Source organism: Neocloeon triangulifer, unplaced genomic scaffold, assembly GCF_031216515.1.
Source record: "Neocloeon triangulifer isolate White Clay Creek 2 clone unplaced genomic scaffold, ASM3121651v1 ptg000014l, whole genome shotgun sequence".
Classification (NCBI taxonomy): domain Eukaryota; kingdom Metazoa; phylum Arthropoda; class Insecta; order Ephemeroptera; family Baetidae; genus Neocloeon; species Neocloeon triangulifer.
This window is the reverse complement of record NW_026775556.1, coordinates 21,855,427-21,877,057: the sequence shown is the minus strand read 5'-3', so window position 1 is coordinate 21,877,057 and position 21,631 is coordinate 21,855,427. Positions and strand designations below refer to the sequence as shown.

Sequence of the window (21,631 nt, the reverse complement as noted above, 5' to 3'; positions counted from 1 at the left end):
GCTCCAGCACACAAATAAACGAGTTTTGTTTTAATTAAGTCGATATCGTAGAAAAAAATTGATTTTTTTGTTGCATTTGCAAGAACTTTTGAATCAAACTGAACGTTTACAACAATAATTTTCTACGACTGAGTAAAAATTTAATTAACAGTTTCCACGCTGTTCTCCTCTACAAAGCCTTATGACGTATTCAAATTTTAATTAAAATGAAAAAGCACGGTTTTCGATAGAACACAGATACCGGGCACACGATGAAATTCAAAAGCCTGTTGTTTTGCATCCGTTTGCTTTTGTTTTCCGTTTCCGTTTATCGGCAGTTTGGACGTTTCAGAGTGCGAGAAGCGCTGGACGAATTCTGCAAAAAGACATGCGGAACGTCAGCTTGATCATCTTCTGCGCCCTTCTAATAATTGTGGCAAGTTTGAAAATACGGGAAATTTTTTAATTAACGGAAAAAGGATGTTTTCTTTGTTGAATTTTCTCTTTTGATATTAAATTTTGAATGATTTGTAATTGGTACTAACCAAAAACCATATTGTTATAATTTACATGGACAGAGAACAGAGATTATTTTATTTTATGTAAATTTTAAATTCTTAATCCAAGACGTTGTTAATAATTTGGAAGAAAATAAGATATTCTTGTTTAATTATGTAAAAATTTACGTCAACAATCCAAATTTGATCTGATTTTTGTGATGCGCGATGCATGATTTCATGCGGAACTCTGACAAAACCCGTTATTATTGCTTTATTTTCTTTTATTAAATAAAGAATAGAATAAAGAGAATGAGCCTGATGTTACATCAAGAATGAAACTTTGAAACTAAAACAATTTCTAATACATATACCATGCAATAATAAATTAAGGGAAAATCATCGAGTACGCGGAAAATGGCCACATATTGTTCAATTTATCAAACATTTGAAGTTTGCGCCTTATTTACCACAATAAATTTTGCATTTTGGAATCAGATTATTACTCTCGTCGATGCTCAGCAGCAGAAGTCAAAAAAGGCTGCTGTTCCAACCAATAAGCCGGCGAGGGCGGCGAGCAATGCAAAGGTGAAGAGCGCCCAAAATCTGTCCAAGGGCAGACAAGCAGCCACCAAAAAGCCTTCCACGACGATCAAGAAAAGAAGGGCCACCACCAAAAAGTCAACCACTAAAGGAATTTTAAAGGCGTTTAGCAAATCAAATTTTGCTCTGACCACAGTTTTTGATGGCAAGTATTTTTCATCAAATATAATAACAACTGAAATTACACTTAAACTCTATACAAAATTTTCTACAAAAACAAAATAGACACACACACACACAAATTTTATAACAGCATTATTAATATAAAATAACTTCACTAAATTCAAAAGGTGTTCAATTATTTAAAAAATCGTGAAAGCATGATTATTTCCCAATTTTATAATAATATTTAATATTTTTAAATTAAACTTGAATTGAATCATTAAACGCTATGTGATGCAACACGCGCGTCTTTAGTGTCAAGCTAGTTGCCTAATTTATCGCTCACTAAAAATTAACAAGAGCGATTAAAATAACGTTCAAATTTACTATTGTCCGCTATTGTCTTATATTTCTTTTAATTACTTGCAAATAAAATATAAGTTTTTTTTTTTAAATTTTTATTTTTCAATTATGATGATGCAAGTTGGCTCGAAAATAATAAAACTGAAAACTTGCAGAGGATGCTCCGGATATTGAATCGGTATGACGTTTTAGGAATCACCATTGCGTCATTTGTATAGTGAAAATAAATACTTATTATTATTTTTTGTCAGGGAACCGACTGTTACGACTCGTGCTTTCCAAATGTAAATATGTTTTCTCTTATAAAACAGTAGTAATTTTTATTTTAACAGTCAACCTTTATAACTGGAGCCGGAAAAATCCGAAGTGAAGAACTAAATAAAATAATATAAAATACTCAATAAAATATGATTAATGCAATTGCAGATCCTGAACAGTACGGAAGGTTTTTAGATTTTGGTGGGAAAACATACTTGCTGGGCAAAAACGTAAGCTTGAAATATACCACAATCGCGATTTTTACCGTGCGATAACTTAAAGGCGGTAGACTGGAAGGAAAATTGGAAGACCTGTTGCGCCTTAGGAATGACACCCATGATTTTCGTGAGCCAAGATGAGCTGACCGAATTCGCTCGAGGTTTTGAAAAATACGCAAGTATAAATTCCATAATAGAAATCAAAAGAAGTTGTTGAAAAAAAAATCATCTGAAATATAAAAAGGTAACAAAGAAACTAAATACTGGACCGGTGGCTTCAAGCACGAACTGAACAACATGTGGTCCTGGTGCACCAAAGACAGTCCCGATCCAATGGACGAAAATTTGGTGACAGAATTGTCCAAGGAAAAGGACAAGAGCGACAATAACTGCGTGTCCATGTCCACGAGTGTGGGTGGAAGCATCACCCTGACCAATTACTTGTGCAACATCACGATGGCGACCGACAGCAACTCGTCGATTTACTTGGCCTGCGAGTCCATTGATAAAACGCCGGACGACTTATTGGTACGTGGGCCGCCCAACTTAAGTTTATTTATTTATTCTCCATACGATATTATTAAATATTAAAGTTCGGTGATTATTAAAAAGTTACAAACTAACGATTAATATCTTTTATACACAAAAATTCATGATTGATAATCAATTTTTAATTTTTCTCGGAATTTTAATTTTAAAAATTTGAACTTTTCATAATAGATAAATTTCAAAACTATTTTTTTTTTTAATTTTTTAAATATTTTTTTAAGAGTTACAAGAAAAAAGAACTCAATCAAATTGGAAACCGCGGTCGACATTTTGCTCAAACTATAAATATTTAAATAAATTTGTATTGGTCTTTTTGTATGATATTTTTTTAATTTGTTATTTAATAAAAAATAATGGTTTGAGCTGCTCTGAAAATATTTAATGAAAGAAAATCTAAATAAATAGAATATATATTTAATAAATATAATCCTTTATTCAGGGCGACAGATCAAAATGCACAACACGGTGCAATGCAACCCGCTCGTGTAAAAGGAATGTAAGATTTAAATTTTATATTGCAGAGGAATGTCTATTAAATACTTAAAATTCTAAATGCCGCAGGAAACTCTATTCAAATTTAATAAAAACAATGAGATGATTTTGGAAAGTAAGAATAATAATTTTTTTACCCTAGCAAATAAATAAAAATCCAACAACGGAATTACATAATTTTAACTGAACTTGAATGAAAAACTTTTTAGATCGCTACAAGTATGGCCGATGGGTTTCAAAGTGCGGAAGATATTTCCTGTTTTCTAACAAAACTGTAAAATTCTATAGTAAAAAATTTTAAATAATTAAAGTTAAAAAAAAGAACACGTACGACGAAGCCCGCGATAGGTGTTGCGCTCTCGGAATGGAACTCCTGTCGATAAAAACTGCCGCAAAAAGAAAGTGTCTTTCGAAAGTCACCAGAGATTATCCGGACACAACAGGTGAATTTTGGACCTCTGGCACGGACTTGGACTGCAACGGCGGCTACCGATGGTGCTCCGTGGACAGGGCGTTTCTCAAGCACGAGGTTCTCTGGGGAGCGGACGAGCCGAACCAGAAGAGAGGCGATTGCGTCACTGTGAGGACCAATTCCAACGCCAAGCTCACCACACTCCAAACAGATCTTTGCCCCGCCAAGAAGAGATACATCTGCGAGGTTTGCATTTCTTATAAAAGATTTAAAAAAAAAAACTATGAGCTGCGTATAATAGGTGCGTCAATCTGGTACAACTGTCGAGACCGTGCAAAAGGAATGCGTCGATCTGTTTGGTCTTACAAACGGTGATGAAACTATTTTAACATTGAGAAATTACAAATTAATGCAGCTGAAATAAATTTTGATTTATTTTGGAACGTCAAAAGTATTTTGGAATCATTTTGATCGGACTTAATTTCCAGTAATTTCTAATTTTAACCAATTTAAAATTTTAAAATTTCAGCTGAGGTTGAAGGTTTAGACAATATTAGCAACTACACCAATAAGATGAAGGTCGATGAAATTTTTATTTTTAAATGTTTTAATATTGGCAAATCACTAAACGTTACTAAAAATTTCAGTGCTATTTGAAATGCATTGGAGACAATCTGGGAATGGTGAAAAATTTTTAGTGGAAAAAAGCATTTTTTTTCACCTTTAATTTTTTCATACAACTTTTAGCTCGTTAATGGAGTACTACAAGAAGGAAACGTGATGCGGCTGATGGAAAAGTCCAATGAAAAGGGCGACATGGACAAGGGTTATCAAGCGATCAACGAGTGCAAAAACAAATCAAGCGAGTTCCCAGTAAAAAAAATTGAATGCGCCTTTAATGATTTTTAATTAGTTCCGGACGACGAATGCGAGAGCGCGTACCGAATGTATAAGTGCGGAAAAGAGCAGGCGCCGGTTGTGTTTGGAAAAATGGTCGTGTATAAAGAAGTCACGTCAGAAGATGTGAGAACGCAAAATAAAAATTTTATTCAAAATAAAATTTCAAATTTGTCAGAATACCGCACCTGTTGATATGGCAGAGCCTAGGACATGCAAACTTAAGATGTCAACAAGGTGTCAAATCAATGTAGGCTTCTAAATTTTGTTCTTTCTAAATAAATTTGAAGGGGGAAAATCTAATATTATAAATTATCAAATTTCTAACTTTTAAATTTTTTCTTCAGTCTCTCTACAAAAACATGTTCAAAAATTCACTCACAAGTAAAATCTTTGGTCACTCAAATTTTCAATTTAATTTTAAAATTGTTTGAAATCAGCTCCGGAAGGTGGAAGTGCAGTTACGGGCATAGATGGGAAAACTTGGTTTAAATCAAATTACAGCAAAGCTTGGGTAAATGATTCGTAATATTTTAGAAAATATTCGGTACGTGTAATTGAAACTTATAGAATTATACGGATGCGTACATGTTTTGTTGTCACATGGGAATGCACTTGCCAGTATCCAGCGATTATGAAGAATTTGTGAAGCTCTACGATTTCTTGAACGGTTTTAAAATTTATGCAAATTAAATTTATTACGTGAAAATTTTAAAAATTATTAGGCACTACTCAGGATAACTTTTACGACGAGACGCAAACTGATAAAGACACTGAAAGGTGGTGCACCACTGACATCAAACTGGACGCAAGAATGTCGGATAATAACTTCACACTGGACAAGGAATCATCTTTCCTCTACTCGCACAAGTCTGCGCCTAAATACAAGCTCATCTCTTTAAGATACTCGCGGATGTATGCGATTGAAGTGAATTATTTTTACTGTCAGCCCGAAGATGAATCAGAATGAAAAATTGGACTAATTACGGATTTTATAATTGATCTGAATAAAACATAAACAATTGGCACCTCAATGTTTTTAAGATATAAATAAATGTTTGAAATATTTATCGATTTAGAACATTCAAAATCCAAATAAACATCATTATGCAGAATAATTGTGGCGGAGTAAGTCAATGCAAATCAATTGGCACGTGGAGTCGGCGCTCTTTTTCAAAACAACGGCCAATGGAAACGCTCCACAAGTGAGACCTGCTGTGATTGGTGGAAAAGATCGGCGTTGTCAGCTGGTCAGTCGGACAACAGTGAGTCGAAGTTTGAACGGTTTCGGACGCAGGGAGGGCATGTGAGGTCGAGATGGCGTACCAGACGTTCAGGCAGGAGTACCTGCAGATGCCCCCTGTCACCAGGGCGTACACAACTGCCTGTGTCGTCACAACTATAGCTGTTGTACGTGTCCGATTTTAGCCCCAACATTCACACCCCTTTCTGGACTGGACGCTCTCCCAGATAAATTTTGCAATATTTTATTTTATACCCCATGCAAATTTCTATTCGCAGAGACTGACTTTGCAAACTTAGATTCATATTCGTTAATTATATTCCAGGACGAAAATTTTATTTAATTGAATATTAATGCACAAGCATTTATAATTTCTGCGTTTGTCTGTATTCTGTAAACAAATTACCAATTCAAAAAATAATGCAGAACTTAAATCAAAATTCTCTTTAGTTTAGGTCGCATAGGAAATAAAGTTAAATGAAATATTAAAAATATTATTAACAAAATACAATTATTTTGTTTTCTAAAATTGTACTGAAATGTTTAATTTTAGGATTTTGTTTGAATTTTTTTCTTTTTTTGTCCAAATTTCCAGATTTTAATAATCTATGTTTTTCAGCAATTGGATCTGGTATCTCCTTTCCAGCTCTACTTCAACCCCATCCTCATAGTCAAACAGTATCAGGTAAATTTTAAAGCATTTAATAAAAGGAAAAATATTTAAAAAATTATTTTCTATCATTTCAGTTATGGAGGCTGGTGACCACTTTCTTGTTCTTTGGAACGATAGGTTTCAATTTCTTCTTCAACATGATTTTCACATACCGGTACTGCCGAATGCTTGAGGAAGGGTCGTTTCGTGGACGCACTGCTGATTTTGTCGTCATGTTCCTCTTCGGCGGCTTCTGGATGATTGTATCCTTTTGAAAACCACAAAAATTTAATCTTTAGAATTTTGTATGCAATTTCCTTGACTGTGACATTCAGTGCTGTGCATTTTTCGTAAACTTGCTCTTCTTGGGCCAGGCGTTCACAATCATGCTGGTTTATGTTTGGTCGAGACGAAACCCCTACGTTCAAATGAATTTCTTTGGACTACTCAACTTCCATGTAATTATTTTTTTTAATAATTTCAATGCCATGAATAATTATTTGACCATTTTTAGGCTCCGTATTTGCCATGGGTGCTGTTGGGCTTTTCAGTCTTGTTGGGCAATGCCTTTTCTGTCGACCTCATCGGAATGGCCGTCGGCCACCTCTATTACTTTCTCGAGGATGTCTTCCCACAGCAGGTGGATTAAAAAATTTAATTGAAGCAAACTTTATTTAAATTTTCTAATATTTAATTAGGAGGGTGGATTCAGGGTTTTGCGAACGCCGCATCTGCTCAAAGTTCTGCTGGACCCTCATCCGGAGGACGCCGACTACGCACCCTTGCCTGAAGAACGACCTGGCGGCTTCAACTGGGGCAACCAGCAGCAGCAACCACAGCCACCACAAGAAGACCAAAGGAACGAGTGATTTTACTAATTTCGTGGCACACAGCTTGATTGTTTAATGAAAGTAATTATTAAATTAATGCTTAATTGTTCGTAACACTCACCCCTGCAAAGCAGTTGTCTATTTGTTCAATATTAAAGTCAGGATTTGTATTAAATTTGATGAAAAAGAAATATTATAAATTATAATTTTCTCTATATTAATCTCAACTGTATTTTGATTCCATGATACATGATTCATGATTAAGTCTAAAATAATTATAATTTCTTCATACACACTCAGTCTGTTCTGTTTTATAAAAATGCAGTGAAAGATGTAATTAAATTATATTCCAGAGTTTTCACGCACGTTCAAGTTATATTATTTGGCTTTTGTTTGGTTGGCAACAGTGCCGAGTAATTCAGCTGTCACTTGACTGAAAAAGTTCATCTTCCGTGTTGAGAGGTGAGTTTTGTCGTAATTTTCGCTCAATTTTCTCAATGGGACCGACTCTCGGGAGTCGCACACTAAAATTTTCGATGTCCAGTACCGAATTATGTATAAATTGCCACACAATTCGCGAATTCGGCGCCGCAATTCCGCTATAAAGACCCAAGCCGGCACACCCATTTGTTTTTGACCGAGGCCGCCGGTGAATCATTCGAGCTCGATCCGCTGCATTATCTCTCCAATTGTGTTTCCTTCTGTCTTTTAATTATGTATTATTCTCTCTGCTTCGTCATCTCATTTTCTGCAAAGATGCAATATTTCATTTTTAATTGATAATCTACACAAATGAACTCTGTTTGCAAAGGCATAATAGGGCAGGGCTTGGAAAAAAATTAAATCTCAAAATAGTGTTGCAAAGAATAAGAACTGGACCATGCAGCCCGATTTAAAATTCAGCAGAGCTCAAATTTGGCACCGGGCCACCTAATTTTGAGAATATCACTGAAACTCAAACCTGATTAGCCATTAATTCCAGTTATTCAATTATATTCAGCCTCTTGCATTATAATTAAAAAATTTGTCTATTTTAAATAAGGAAAACTGAAAAGTCGAACCATTTAAAAAAAATTATATACTCCATTATAATTTCAACGAATGAATGATAAAAATTAATGAAATTGTTTTAATGAAATAAGAGAATTATCTCAAGCTATATATACAAACTTATCTTTCGCTGCCGTACTTATCGTGGAATATTCTATGTAAAATTTTTAAAAGAGTGATATTTAAGTTGTTATAATTTATGACAACTTATTAAATAATCTGATTTGAAAATTAATTTACAAATATTTCTTTTAAAGTTATGTAAAGTATATAAGAAAATAATGTTGAAATCTAGCAGTTCTTGAATTTCTTTTTATTTTCAATTTTTTTTTATTAATAGCCTTCTCAAGAGTGTTTTTAAAATCATTTTCTCATTGATTGCCAAAACCAATTAAGGAAAAAACTATGTTTGATTGAAGCACTGAATAGCAATTTTGTAAAATTTGGTAAACCTAATTAAAATTTGCAAAAATTTATAATTATGAAAAAGTAACTTTTTGTTTATTTAATATATTCCACGTTTGTCAATTATTCATTTTTTTTTTCACACTTTATAACTTCATTTCAATTGTTCTTTATAATCTTTATACATATATAATGGAATGGACTGGACATGCTCATGCATTTTATTGTCCGTGTATTTTTTCCTTTTAACTTTGCGCCAACTTTGATGTTGCCGATCGCCGTCTGGCGTCTCTCTTTGGTGTGTGTGCATTGCATACGTGTTGTGCACTGGTCCATCGAAAAATGTATGTGAAATGCAAAAATAAACTTGGAAATCACTGAGCCAGCAGCAGACACACATCCGGTATTGCGGGAGTTTTTACCGTTAAACTCACCGCAGGGCCCAGCGCCAGATTCCACATCTCCTCAGTCTCATCAAACTTTCTGACATTCGGAGTCAAAAGTTCCTCAAGAAAAAACCTTCCTCGATTTTTATTATTTGTCGATTATTCGAAAAATTTCTCTGCAAAAATATTCAAATTTGAGGAAAGGATGGCCGGGCACGGTTGCCTAGGCAACCGGTAGGTTCTTCTTCGGGAGGCACCGGTGAAAAGCGCCAAGTCTCGGGGGCGTCACACGTGGGGGCAGGCGATGTTGTGCTGCCGCCCCAAGAAGGCCCCCGACTCCCCGGAGCCCCCGGCAGAAGAGCCGCCCCCGCCGGCGGAACCGTCCCCGAAGAAAAAAGCGCCCTCGCCGCCGCCTCCGGAGGCCTCGTCGCCGGCCAAGCAGGTTGAAAACGGCGCGGAGGCGGAAGAGCCGTCGCCGGGGGCGCGCGACCGCCTCCGCGAAAGCCGCCTCCGCTTCTTCAGGGAAGGTGAGAAAGAGATAAGGAGGAAGTTTTAGTTCGGCTTATCGCGCCGCCGTTTATCGCGGCTGTGGTTTGTTGTGCAAGAATTTCCGCTCGCTGATTATCCGAACCGGCTTTTTCCCGTTTGGGCGTGGCACACTCACCCCGTCAAAGTTGACGGCTTTATCAAATTACAAAACATTGTTGACACTTTTATAGTGCATTCTTCACAATTAAATACATATATTTGATTTAGTGCATCAAATAAGTTGAAGGTTGATGTAAAATATTTACAATTTAAAATGAAAAATATATATAAAAAACAAACTTACAACTTAGAAGCGCTGAAAATAAATTAAAAGTTCCAGCAAGAAAATTATATATATAAAAAAAAAAAAAACAACAAATAGCAAAACTCATACTTGCTTTTATGAAGCAAAGTTTTCATAAATGAATACCAAATTTGGTAAAATAATCAATAATTTTTAACTAATTTTTTCACTTTTTGTTTCTTATATATATCAAATTACTTATGTTCAACTCTACTAGGAAGACAATACTAATATTGCTATTATTATTAGTTATGTTTCTCAGACGATACGAAAAAATTGAAATTTAAAATTGCAAAAAGGGTTACAACTAGCAGATGTTTGCTAAAACGCCCGATCATAACACAATCATACCATTTGCAATATTATGAAAAATGTTAAAAATCAATGTTTTTTTATTTTGCTATTAAAATTGACTAAAATATTGTGGGGTTGAAACGATTGGATGAATAAACAACAATAATAATTTGAAGTGCCGCTGACAATCTGTAGTGAATAGCGCGGTTTGTATGGCTTCTATCATATGGCTTCTATCATACAGCGGGAAATAAAACACCATCATGTACTTAAATTTATTTTTTATCAATTTACGTTGCCTTCTTCATTGGAAAACGTTTTAAATTTATTAATTAAATTCAAGTTTATTATATTCACATGATAATTTCCTATTCAATATATTTATTTTTACGAAATGTAAATAATCCGCTTCACATACCATTATCCCAGACATCCCAGTCTCTGAAAAGTCAGGCCGATTAAGTTTGCTTGAAAAATTATGAATGTTAAAAGTTAATTAATGTTACTGTAAAAATTTTTATATTGAAAACTATATTATCTATAATGTTAAATGAAAAAAGTTTATGGAATGAACTTTTTAATTTTTTGTTACTAATTTGGAATTTTATCTTTTATAAATTTACTCTACAATTTTTGTTTCAATTTATTGTAATGAATAGGCCTTCCTAAGAGCTCATTAATTTTTAATTCTGTGAAGTAATTTTAGAATAAAATTTAACGTGACATCACTTTGGACGCGGTCCCACTCCAGAGATTGCACACTTGGCAACCGTCCAAAAGAGCAACCGCTGAGTTCGAAATGAAAATTTAATAATAAAAATCAGATGCACAGTTGGAAGATGCAGTTTGCATTTTGCTCGCTTCCACTTCCTCGACGGCCGTTCGCGAGCTGAAAACCGGTGTGGCAGGCTGGAAAAAAAATTTTAACTCCAGCGGCCGAGAGGCTAAATTCGTCGCTGGCAATTACTCTCTGCGGGGAACCTTTCCGCGTCAAACGCTTTTAAGACGCGCGTGTCCGTCCGACAATTTGATCTCAAAACACTGTCCAGACTCCAATCTCAAATTAGTGTTACTTTTATTTTCGAGTTCAGTTTTCTTTCTGTTGGCCAATGGCTGATGTTCTGGAGGCGTTGGTCGGACGCCTGGAGGCGGTCGCCACCCGCCTCGAGTCTCTGCTGCCCCCGGGCACCGTTGCCCCCTCAGCGCCCGCAGCACCTGCCAGTAAGATTTGACCTTGTGCTCGGTGTGACCTTTGACCTAGAATGACCCTGAAACGCGAGAAACCTGCAAATGTTTGATCCACAATTTTATTCTCCTCTCCCTCGGATTTTGGATTGTTTTAAAATTTGTGATTTGATTATCAATGTTTAAAAATTTTAATTTAATTTTTGCAGGTGGAATTGTCGCAATGAGTGCTTCACTTCAGGCGTTTGACGATATTCTTCAGGGGCCGCTGGCCACCTACTTGGCCGCCTCGACCAAAATCGGCGGGGATGTCGCCACCCATGCCGACGTTGTGCGCCAAGCTTTTGCGTAAGTACATTAATTGATCTTGGTTTAAATTATTTTACTCAATTTAACATTTAATTTAAATTTCCTTCAAGATATTTAAATTATTTTCCAGTTAATAGCTTATTAATAATAATTTTTTTAATTTTATCATCATTGATTTTTCCCTTTTAGAGTGCAGAGGTCATACCTGGAGATGGCAAGCACGAGTGCCGCTCCAGCTGCGGCTCAGCTGCAGAACTTTTTGCAGCCGACGTCTCAAAAGATCCAGGAGATTCAGCAATTCCGGGAGAAAAACCGCGCCTCCAAGTTGTTCAACCACCTGAGCGCAATTTCTGAGAGCATCCCTGCTCTGGGATGGGTTGCTGTGGTAGGTTTTTTGTAGAATTTCATTAAAACTATTTATTATAAATCTAAATCTGACATAGTCGCCCACTCCTGGTCCCTACGTGAAGGAGATGAATGACGCCGGCCAGTTCTATACCAACAGGGTCCTCAAGGAGTGGAAGGAGAAGTATGTTTTTTTTTTAATATTTCTTTTTTAATTATAAATTTCAAAAATTTTGCCACATCATCTCAGTATTATTATTTTTTTAATTTGTTAATTTTTTTAGGGACAAAGTGCATGTTGATTGGGTGCAAGGCTGGGTGCAGACCTTGACGGAGCTGCAGAAGTTCATCAAGCAGCACCACACCACCGGACTTGTTTGGGCTGGCAAGCAACAAGCAACTGGTGCGTGAATCCAACTCTCGTACTAAAAAAACTAACAAAATTTCTATTTTTTTTTTCAAATCAGCTGGGGCTCCCCCTCCACCCCCTCCAGGTTGTCCGCCACCACCTCCCGTCCTGGACATGAGTCAACTGAATGTCTCGAATGGAGACGACCCCAACGACCGATCGGCCCTCTTTGCTGAGATTAACAAGGGCGAGGGAATCACCAGTGGTAATTAATTTTACCCCTCAAGGTTTGAATCCGATGTTAAGATAAATTTTAATACATTTTTAGGACTGAAGAAGGTGACTTCTGATATGCAGACCCACAAGAACCCTAACCTGCGGTCCGGACCAGCACCTTTCAAGGCCCCCGCATCGAACGCCTCCCCTGCTGCCAAGGTCACTCCTATTGCAAAGCCGCCAAACATGGCCAAGGAGGGAAAGAAATGGGTTGTGGTGAGTGATTAAAAAATTCCTTGTTAGATTCTTTTTTTAAATTGTGTCACTATTCTAGGAATACTTCAAAGGTCGCAAGGATCTGGTGATTGACCAGGTTGAGATGAACAATGTCGTGTACATATTTAAGTGCGAAGATTGTGTGGTCACCATCAAGGGAAAGCTCAACTCAGTGGTGATGGATTCATGCAAAAAGTCCGCAATCGTTGTTGACTCGCTCGTTGCGTCTGCAGAGTTTGTCAATTGCCAGTCGGTGCAGATGCAGGTAATATTTTTAAAATAAAACACCAAAGTAAATTTTATATATTTTGATTATCTTCTTAGGTTTTGGGAACTGTGCCTACCGTTTCGGTAGACAAGACCGATGGCTGCCAAATGTACCTGAACGAGCAGTCGCACCACGTCGAGATCGTCTCGTCAAAATCTTCAGAAATGAACATCTTGCTTCCTGACCAATCGGGCGAATTTGTAATTTAATATTTAATTTTTGGAATTATTAACTTATGGTCTTCTTTTAAGGTTGAGTATGCTGTGCCAGAACAGTTCAAGACGACCATCAACAAGGGCGGAAAGGGCATCAGCACAGTCGCTGTTGAAAGTCTTGGATAAAAGCACCAAACTTAAATTTATCAACACTCAAAACTCAAATTCGCCACTCTTTGTGGTGTCTCAATAATTTGATAGGGTCTAAGTTTTGTATTTATTATCCGAAAATGTACTAACGACTTAATATGAACACAGAAATTATTGACATAACTCGATCAATTTGTGAACGCTGGGAAGTTGTGCAAAGAACTTCTGCATGTCTTGTCATTTTAAACTGAGCAATTTTTTTTAATCCAACCTGCTGAGTTTTTACTCCAACTTTAAGACTACAATTTAGCGCTGTAAAAATGATTGGAATGATTTTCATGTCTTAACGCATTATTAAGAAATAAACTTGCTTAAATATTTAAATAAATGTTGTGTTTTTCCAGTCAAAAATGAAACGAAAACAAAGCATTTAGCAAGATGAATTTTTTTAAAGATAATAAAATACAAAGAACAAAAATAGTTTCCTCCTGAACTCTCATAACCCCAATTTCAAACTTGCAGCCAAGAGGACCAAGGCCGGTGCATTTATTAGGTCAATGCCCGCCACCAGATGGCATGCAATGCGTGTTTTTATGGCAAGTCTGTCCGCCGCCGCCGTGCGTGTGTGTGCTTGTCCGTGAACCGATCTTCCAGGTCGGTTCCCTTTTTATCTTCAAAACACACCCTTGATTTTCGGCTGAAAGAAGATTCTTTTGTCGAAAATCCTTCCTTAGGCTTTTTTCTCCGCCAATCCTCGTCGGCGACGGAATCGGTGAGTTTTTATCAAATGAAAATCGACTAAGAAGGAGAAAAAAAAGCGAGAACTTGAAGCAGAGATGCTCCGCCATTTTTGGACAAATTTCGCTGAAAATAATTTGTTTCACGATTTATTCATTGCAAGTTTTTAAAAATTCAAAATTTTAAGCACCTAAATTTTAAATTCACTCATAAGTTCCAATTTTTTTCAATCAATACCTTTTCTGGGGAGGCGAATTAGGCGAAACCCGATTTCAAAGTCAATCTGCAAATTCTCGACTTTTCTTTCTTCGAATGTTGCATTTCTCCTCTTAAATTACGTGTTTGCCTACTTTTCCCAGATTTTTCGCTTCTCTAAGCTAAACAGCAGCCTTCATCCAGAATGGCAGACTTCATCGATTCGGAGGCCGAGGAGAGCGAGGTGTGTAAAATAATTTTTATTTTCGTCCGCAAGGACCTTGTTTACAATCGTGCTAGATTATCTGATGCTTTTAAGGAGCTTTAAAAATTTGTTATAACAGTCAATCATATAATATTTCATTACTTAAATTCTTGTTAACAGGAAGAACAAGAGCTGACTGACAAGGAAAAGAAAAAGTTAAAGAAAATAAAGGCCATCCAGAGTGACGATGAAGACGAGGATGATGGTTTGTTTTCCGATAGATAGCAACTTTTATATCGGTTAATCAAAGAAATAAAATATTTTTTAATTTACAGAGGATGAGGAGCGAATGAGAGAAGAACTGAAAGACTTAATCGATGACAACCCAATTGAAGAAGATGATTCGGACGGGTCAGATGAAGAGGGTCAAAATCGGAAGAGGAAAAAGTCGGACGATGAGGATGAGCTTGATGATGGCTTGGATGAAGATGATTACGACCTACTTGAGGCCAACTTGGGTGTCAAAGTTGACAGAAAGGTGGGTGATATACGAAAATACGATTACTATAATAAACTAATTTGTGTGCAAATTTTAGAAACACTTCAAACGATTGCGAAGAATCGATGATGGAGAGTCCGATGACGATGATGCTGGTGTGGGAGTTGGTGATGCCAGGGAGGCGATTGCCACTGAACTTTTTGAGGGTGGCTCCGATCATGAAGAGGAAGGTGAGCCTACTCAGCGTTCTGAGGCCGAAGCCATGGATGAAGACGAGGAGGACGAGGGCGAGTATTCCGATGATCCAGACGATTTCATTGTGGATGACGAGGGCAGGCCCATAGCCACCAAGAAAAAGAAGAGGAAGCCTATATTCACCGACGCGTAATTATTTTGATACTATTATTTCACAAATGTGTAATAAAATATTATTTCATAGGGCACTGCAAGAAGCCCAAGACATTTTTGGCGTGGACTTTGATTACGAAGAATTTGATAAGTATGATGAATACGGGGAAGAGAGTGAAGAAGAGGAGGAGGATGAGTACATTGACGAAGAGGGTGGTGAAGAAAGAAGGCGCAAGGAGAAAAAGGCGCGATCTAAGAAAACATCTCGCAAATCAATCTTTGAGATTTACGAACCGGACGAACTCAAGCGAGGTCACTTCACTGATCTAGACAACCAGGTAAAAATCTCAACTGCAGGCCATTCAGTTCTTATAATACTTTTTCAATGAAATTTTAGATCAGGAATGCTGATATTCCTGAGCGAATGCAGCTCCGTCAGATCCCAGTTGTCAAGCTGCCGAAAGAAAGTCCTGAGCTTGAGGAAGAGGCCAAGTGGATTTTCACTCATGCCTTCAGTAAGGGAACCATTTCGCAGCAGGAGGGCGAAGGAGGTCGCAATGCTACAAAGAAAGATCCTCAATCCACTACCCCTAAGATCAAGAAGTGCCTTGAGTTTATGCGATGTGAGCATTTCGAAGTGCCCTTTATTGCTTTCTATCGCAAAGAGTACACCCAACCAGAGCTCAACATCAACGACCTTTGGAAAATATACAAATACGATGAAAAGGTATAGATTCAAGGTTTTTATTGTGAATATTATTTAATTTACAAATGATGCTCATATAGTGGTGTCAACTGAAGAGCAGGAAAGAAAACTTGGCCAAGCTGTTTGAGAAGATGAGAAACTATCAAACAGACAAGTTGATGGAAAACATCGATCAACCCATTCCAGAAAACTTGAGGGTCATTCAAAATGAGGACATCACTCGGTAAATTTAATGGGATATTAAAAATGCGTCATTGAATTTTCCTCTTTATACAGGGTTTTGGGAGTGAATTGTATGGAGGAGTTGAGAGATGTGTATCAGCATTTCATGTTGTACTACGGCCCAGAAGTACCGGCCATGCAAGAGGCAACCAAGAAGAAGGAAAAGGCACAGGCCAGAGAGGAGAGGGAACGAAAAAGGCAGGAGCGCTTGGCTCGCAGGGCTGACCCAGAAAATCAAGATGTTGGTTTATTTCAATTGGCTAGTAAATTTTATAACATATTTTTTTTCTAAAGGAGGAAGAGCCTGAGGAGGAGCCAATTGAAGAAGAAGAGGAACCAGAAGAGGAAGAAATTGAGGTGGTGAAACAGGCTTCCCGAGGTGGTACCTATTCCCTCTGCTGCCGTGCTGGTCTTGAAAGTCTGGCTGCAAAGTTCGGTCTCACTCCTACTGAATATGCTGAGAATCTTCGTGACAACTACCAACGCCACGAAATCCAGGGCGAGGAAGAACAGGACCCAATTACAACAGCACAAGAACATTTCTCAAGGTGGATAATTATTTAAATTTTCTCAGGTTGAGAATTTAATTAAAATACTTACCTCTTAATTAAATCGCAGCATCTTCAAGACAAGTGAAGATGTCCTCATGGGTGCCAAGTACATGGTGGCCATCCAGTTGTCAAGAGAACCATTGGTCAGGTCCACCATGCGCCAAGCTTATCAAGAAAAGGCAAAGCTAATGGTCAGACCCACAAAGAAAGGAATGAAAGAAATTGACGAAAACCACCCTTGTTACAGGTATATTCACTTATTGAGAGAGTGTTTTACAGATCTTACCTTAAAAATTATTTCTCTAGCATAAAGTATTTGAAAGACAAGCCGGTGACTGATTTGAGCAATGACATGTTCCTCAAGCTTTACATGGCTGAGCAAGAAAAGCTGCTCACAATCACATTAAGTGAAGACTTCGACGGCATGACTACTGTATCCTATCTGGAGGAAATTAAAAATCTGTACACCAAGGTTAGCATTTTTTTTAAACTTGGAATTTACATAGATATTAATTGGAGTATTCAGGATGGCTTCAGTAAGAACGTCCAAGAATGGAATCAGTTGAGGACTGAAAGTGTAGAATTAGCGTACAAAAAGCTTCTTTTGCCACTCATGAGGACCGAGCTGAAGGAAAAGTTATTGCAGGAGGCGAGAGAATTTGTCCTCAAGGCATGCTGCCGGAAATTGTACAATGCTCTTAAGGTGAATCATTTAACTCTTTATGCCAGAATATGTTAAGCTTCTCGGGTATTCATTTTTCCAGTAAATTAATTATCTTTTTATTCTAAAGGAAGAGTCTTGTTTTTATTTAATTTTCTTATATAGGTGGCGCCTTATAGTGTTGAGTTTCCTGACGAAGATGAGGACGAGTGGGACACGAGCAGTGGAATTCGAGTACTGAGCATTGCATATGTGCCTGACTTGTCGCAAGCAGCTTTTGCCTCAGTCATTGGCACTCAGGGCGAGTGTGCAGAGTTCATTCGCCTGCCCAACTTGCTCAAGCGCAAGAACGGGTGGCGCGAGGATGACAAGCTTCAGAAGGAAGCTGATCTTGAAGCCCTGAGGAGGTTGATGACTTCAAGAAGGCCGCATGTGGTCGTCGTTGGGGGCGAATCCAGAGAGGCCACCATGGTTCAAGCCGATCTCCGTGAACTTGTCTCTGGTCTGACAGAGGATGAGCAGTTCCCGAGTATTAAGGTTGAGATTGTGGACAACGAATTGGCCAAAATCTACGCCAACTCCAACCGAGCAACTGTAAAGAGAGAATGATCTTAAAAATGTGTTAATTTAAGGGAACTTTTGCCTTTTTTCAGAATGAGTTCAGAGATTATCCGACTTTGTTGCGACAAGCAATCTCTCTAGGTAGACGTATGCAGGATCCTTTAATTGAATTTGGCCAACTTTGCACTCCTGATGAAGAAATCCTTTGCATGAGGTTCCATCCTTATCAGGTATGCAGATACTCAATTTTCTCTCAAGTGAAATGTGAACTTACAATTTCTAATTTTTTTTTACTTTTAGGATCAAATTGAGAAAGAAGAGCTTTTAGAAGGTCTCTACTTAGAGTTTGTCAACCGAACTAATGAAGTGGGTGTAGATCTGAACCGCACAATCCAAGAGTCGAATGTGGCCAACCTTCTTCAGTTTGTGTGTGGCCTCGGCCCCAGGAAGGCCGCAGCAATTCTCAAGACGCTCAAACAGGCCAACCACCGAGTGGAGAACCGCAGTCAGCTGGTCACAGTCTGCCACATGGCCCCCACAATCTTCATCAACTCTGCCGGCTTCCTGAAAATCGACACCAACTCGCTTGGTGACAGCACTGAGGTTTACGTGGAAGTCCTCGATGGGTCCCGTGTTCACCCTGAGACGTACGAGTGGGCTAGAAAAATGGCTGTGGATGCTCTCGAGTATGATGATGAAGAGCTCAATCCTGCTGGTGCACTAGAAGAAATTTTAGATTCGCCCGAGAAATTGAAAGATCTCGATCTGGATGCTTTTGCCGAGGAACTGGAAAGACAGGTATTTACATTTCTCAATTCACATTTGATTTATTTCTATGGAAATAGCAAATAATTTGTCAGTTGAGTGCATTAATTATAAACTGGAAATTTTCAGGGCTTTGGCAATCGAAGCATCACCCTTTATGACATTAGAGCAGAACTGCATCACAGATACAAAGACCTCCGTTGTCAATACCAATCTCCAAACCCTGAGGAGCTTTTTGACATGCTCACTAAGGAAACGCCTGAGACCTTCTATATTGGCAAGCTTATCACAGCCACTGTCACTGGCATAACTCACAGGTTTGACACTTTTACTTTTTTTGTTAATTTAAAATGTGCTAATAACACAAATGAAGGAAACCACAAGGAGACCAGTTGGATAATGCTAATCCTGTGAAAAATGATGATACCGGATTGTGGCAGTGTCCCTTCTGTCTCAAGAACGACTTTTCGGAATTGTCTGATGTGTGGAACCACTTTGACGCTGGCGGTTGTCCTGGTTCGGCTACAGGCGTGAGGGTCAGACTTGACAATGGAATTTCAGGATACATTCCTATTAAGAATTTGTCGGACCAACATGTTGCCAATCCTGAGGATCGAGTCCGTGCTGGACAGGTAAGACAAAAAAAGAAGCCTAAAATTTAAACTAAAATTATTTGTATGCTGTTATAATGGTTTCTAAAAATTCATCTCTAATTGTTGTTTTGTTTCAGGTTGTGCATTGTCGAGTAACGAAGATTGAGGTTGATCGATTCTCGATTGAATGCACTTCGAAAAGCTCCGACTTGTCAGATAAGAACAACAGTCTTCGGCCATCCAAGGATCCCTACTACGACTCTGAAACAGAATTGAAAGACATTCAAACAGAGCAGGATGCTAAGAAGCAGAAAGCTAGACAGACTTATGTGAAGCGTGTCATCGTCCACCCTTCTTTCCACAACATCTCGTACTCAGAGGCTGAGAAAATGATGCAGTCAATGGACCAGGGTGATGCCATAGTTCGTCCCTCCAGCAAGGTGAAACAATCAAAAATTTGGAAAAAAAAATAATAATTTTTTAATTGTTTAAAATATGTTATTAGGGTGCTGATCATTTAACAGTGACATGGAAAGTGACGGACAATATTTACCAGCATATAGATGTGAAAGAAACGGGCAAAGAAAATGCCTTTAGTTTGGGACAATCTCTCTGGATAGGTATTAATTTTGTTTCTTGAAAATCGTGCATGCCTAAATTAAAATTTTTTCTCACAGATAACTTGGAGTTTGAAGATTTGGATGAAATAATAGCTCGTCACATAACTCCAATGGCAGGCTTTGCACGGGACATACTAGCTTTCAGGTACTACAGAGACTTTGACGGTGGCAAAAAAGATGTTGCTGAGAAATATCTGCTGGAGGAAAGGGACAAGAATAAAAATAAGATCCACTACTTCCTCTCCGCTTCTAAGGTAAATTTCCAAATTTATAATTTGGTTTCACCTAAATTTTAATATAAAAAGAATACTAATTTTCCATTTTTCGACAGGAATATCCGGGAAAATTTATGCTCTCTTACTTGCCAAGGTTGCGAGCACAACATGAATTTATATCTGTCACACCTGAGGGATTCCGGTGAGTTTGGAAAACAATTATACCAATTGCAACCTGTCTAATGGTTCTTTTTACATTTCCCAGGTATCGTAGACAAATGTTTGACAGCCTGAACGGCCTGTTCAAATGGTTCAAGGAGCACTTCCGTGACCCCATTCCAGGCACCCCGAGCACCCCTCGTGGCTCAAACCGCACACCTTTCACGAACCAGACACCAACGTTGAATGTTGGGGGCATTGAAGCCATTCACAGGGTGGCGCAAAACCTGCCCCAGCACATGCTGCATTCGCTCAGCCAGGCAGCAACGCACACCCCTGCCTATCCACACACTCCCGGTGCTGCAGCCGCTGCGCCTTTCCCTGGATACGGTGGTGCTTTTGCCAACACGGTAAGAACATAATAAATTATTTATTTTTATCTCAAATTAACTAGAAATATTAAATCTTTGAATAAATCAATTGTCATTTCTGATTGCAGCCATACACGCCCTCTGGTCAAACACCCTACATGACGCCGTACCAAACGCCACGCTACCAGCAAGGCCATCCATCGGCTTCACCTCAGCAGCATCGACCTTCCTCCCGCTCTCGCGGTGACATGCCGCCCCCAAGTTCAGCGCCTCACGGCACTCCTCGTGGCACCCCTTCAAGCCACCAAGGCACTCCAACCTACCGCTCGACCCCAACCTACGGTAGTGGTCGCCCTTCATCTGCTGCTGCAAGTGTTGAGCCATCCGACTGGAAACGCGCAGCTGAGGAATGGGCGAAGGCAAAGCGCAATCCTCACTCCAATGACGGAGGAAACTGGGGCACTCCTCGATCCGAGGGAAGAAACACTCCCAGGTAAATATTTTTTTCTTAAATTATTTAACCTAACATTGATTTTTCTGCAAAAATTTTATATTTTGATCTAACTAATTTTATAAAATTAAAATAATCATTTAAAATGTAATTAATATGTTAGGGACAGAGGCACGCCACGAGAAGGTCGCTCAAACAGCCGACTTGGCACGCCTCACGGAACCCCTCGGTCAATGGCCAGCCACACATCCACCCCACGAACTATCAACAGTCCACACTCCATGGTGGAGAGCGCAGGCGGTGGTGACGCCACTCCCCTTTACGATGAGAATTAATTTATTTTTCCTGTAGTCGGTGAACGATAAAATATTAATTATCTTAAATTCCATTTTTTATCTAAAATAAAAAGCTCATGTTGATTTATTTGTACAAAAAGCTTTCTTTTTCTTGAGCAAT

The 21,631-nt window shown here is 38.3% G+C and overlaps 4 protein-coding genes across 8 annotated transcripts; all 4 read left to right on the top strand.

Moving 5' to 3' along the window:
* The first annotated feature begins 312 nt into the window (after window positions 1-312).
* On the top strand, window positions 313-5,391 carry LOC132200398 (uncharacterized). Of its 2 annotated transcripts, XM_059625833.1 has the most exons (22): window positions 313-415; window positions 975-1,224; window positions 1,700-1,722; window positions 1,796-1,828; window positions 1,877-1,910; window positions 1,971-2,032; window positions 2,085-2,199; window positions 2,265-2,548; window positions 3,009-3,065; window positions 3,131-3,176; window positions 3,271-3,335; window positions 3,384-3,719; window positions 3,775-3,844; window positions 4,003-4,052; window positions 4,121-4,156; window positions 4,221-4,335; window positions 4,387-4,496; window positions 4,549-4,620; window positions 4,718-4,754; window positions 4,811-4,884; window positions 4,941-5,040; window positions 5,096-5,391. In XM_059625833.1, the coding sequence occupies exons 1-22, from the start codon at window positions 368-370 to the stop codon at window positions 5,338-5,340; spliced, it is 2,262 nt and encodes a 753-aa protein (XP_059481816.1). In that variant the 5' UTR covers window positions 313-367; the 3' UTR covers window positions 5,341-5,391. The 2 variants fall into 2 exon arrangements, with proteins under 2 accessions (XP_059481816.1, XP_059481817.1); XM_059625834.1 differs by lacking the exons at window positions 4,718-4,754; window positions 5,096-5,391 and having other exon boundaries at window positions 4,941-5,039.
* A 210-nt stretch (window positions 5,392-5,601) lies between these two features.
* On the top strand, window positions 5,602-7,316 carry LOC132200557 (derlin-2). The gene is made up of 6 exons (XM_059626100.1): window positions 5,602-5,780; window positions 6,233-6,298; window positions 6,361-6,528; window positions 6,601-6,723; window positions 6,780-6,905; window positions 6,964-7,316. The coding sequence occupies exons 1-6, from the start codon at window positions 5,688-5,690 to the stop codon at window positions 7,132-7,134; spliced, it is 747 nt and encodes a 248-aa protein (XP_059482083.1). The 5' UTR covers window positions 5,602-5,687; the 3' UTR covers window positions 7,135-7,316.
* A 105-nt stretch (window positions 7,317-7,421) lies between these two features.
* On the top strand, window positions 7,422-13,697 carry LOC132200556 (adenylyl cyclase-associated protein 1). 4 transcript variants are annotated; one of them, XM_059626097.1, is made up of 11 exons: window positions 7,422-7,557; window positions 11,154-11,283; window positions 11,457-11,595; window positions 11,746-11,941; window positions 12,000-12,085; window positions 12,186-12,304; window positions 12,369-12,515; window positions 12,579-12,742; window positions 12,801-13,007; window positions 13,067-13,210; window positions 13,262-13,697. In XM_059626097.1, the coding sequence occupies exons 2-11, from the start codon at window positions 11,172-11,174 to the stop codon at window positions 13,349-13,351; spliced, it is 1,404 nt and encodes a 467-aa protein (XP_059482080.1). In that variant the 5' UTR covers window positions 7,422-7,557; window positions 11,154-11,171; the 3' UTR covers window positions 13,352-13,697. The 4 variants fall into 4 exon arrangements, with proteins under 4 accessions (XP_059482080.1, XP_059482082.1, XP_059482078.1 ...); XM_059626099.1 differs by lacking the exon at window positions 11,154-11,283 and having other exon boundaries at window positions 7,480-7,557; XM_059626095.1 differs by lacking the exons at window positions 7,422-7,557; window positions 11,154-11,283 and adding an exon at window positions 9,110-9,463.
* A 224-nt stretch (window positions 13,698-13,921) lies between these two features.
* On the top strand, window positions 13,922-21,610 carry LOC132202074 (transcription elongation factor SPT6). Its single transcript, XM_059628770.1, has 25 exons — window positions 13,922-14,087; window positions 14,413-14,492; window positions 14,634-14,718; window positions 14,789-14,991; window positions 15,050-15,336; window positions 15,392-15,638; window positions 15,698-16,027; window positions 16,087-16,229; window positions 16,283-16,469; window positions 16,523-16,776; window positions 16,847-17,026; window positions 17,086-17,251; window positions 17,306-17,482; window positions 17,606-18,034; window positions 18,094-18,231; window positions 18,302-18,799; window positions 18,896-19,083; window positions 19,140-19,398; window positions 19,497-19,799; window positions 19,865-19,979; window positions 20,037-20,233; window positions 20,311-20,396; window positions 20,460-20,763; window positions 20,853-21,217; window positions 21,339-21,610. The coding sequence occupies exons 2-25, from the start codon at window positions 14,454-14,456 to the stop codon at window positions 21,508-21,510; spliced, it is 5,352 nt and encodes a 1,783-aa protein (XP_059484753.1). The 5' UTR covers window positions 13,922-14,087; window positions 14,413-14,453; the 3' UTR covers window positions 21,511-21,610.
* Window positions 21,611-21,631: the final 21 nt, after the last annotated feature.

Coding starts and splice junctions, on each gene's coding strand:
- LOC132200398 (XM_059625833.1), top strand. CDS start 368: ATGCGGAACGTCAGCTTGATCATCTTCTGCGCCCTTCTAATAATTGTG. Junction 4,497..4,548: donor AAGAAGTCACGTCAGAAGAT/GTGAGAACGCAA, acceptor CAAATTTGTCAG/AATACCGCACCTGTTGATAT. Junction 4,621..4,717: donor CAACAAGGTGTCAAATCAAT/GTAGGCTTCTAA, acceptor TTTTTTCTTCAG/TCTCTCTACAAAAACATGTT.
- LOC132200557 (XM_059626100.1), top strand. CDS start 5,688: ATGGCGTACCAGACGTTCAGGCAGGAGTACCTGCAGATGCCCCCTGTC. Junction 5,781..6,232: donor TCGTCACAACTATAGCTGTT/GTACGTGTCCGA, acceptor TATGTTTTTCAG/CAATTGGATCTGGTATCTCC. Junction 6,299..6,360: donor TCATAGTCAAACAGTATCAG/GTAAATTTTAAA, acceptor CTATCATTTCAG/TTATGGAGGCTGGTGACCAC.
- LOC132200556 (XM_059626095.1), top strand. CDS start 9,241: ATGTTGTGCTGCCGCCCCAAGAAGGCCCCCGACTCCCCGGAGCCCCCG. Junction 11,942..11,999: donor CTCTGGGATGGGTTGCTGTG/GTAGGTTTTTTG, acceptor AATCTGACATAG/TCGCCCACTCCTGGTCCCTA. Junction 12,516..12,578: donor GGGCGAGGGAATCACCAGTG/GTAATTAATTTT, acceptor ATACATTTTTAG/GACTGAAGAAGGTGACTTCT.
- LOC132202074 (XM_059628770.1), top strand. CDS start 14,454: ATGGCAGACTTCATCGATTCGGAGGCCGAGGAGAGCGAG. Junction 17,027..17,085: donor GAAAACCACCCTTGTTACAG/GTATATTCACTT, acceptor TTATTTCTCTAG/CATAAAGTATTTGAAAGACA. Junction 18,035..18,093: donor CCAACTCCAACCGAGCAACT/GTAAAGAGAGAA, acceptor GCCTTTTTTCAG/AATGAGTTCAGAGATTATCC.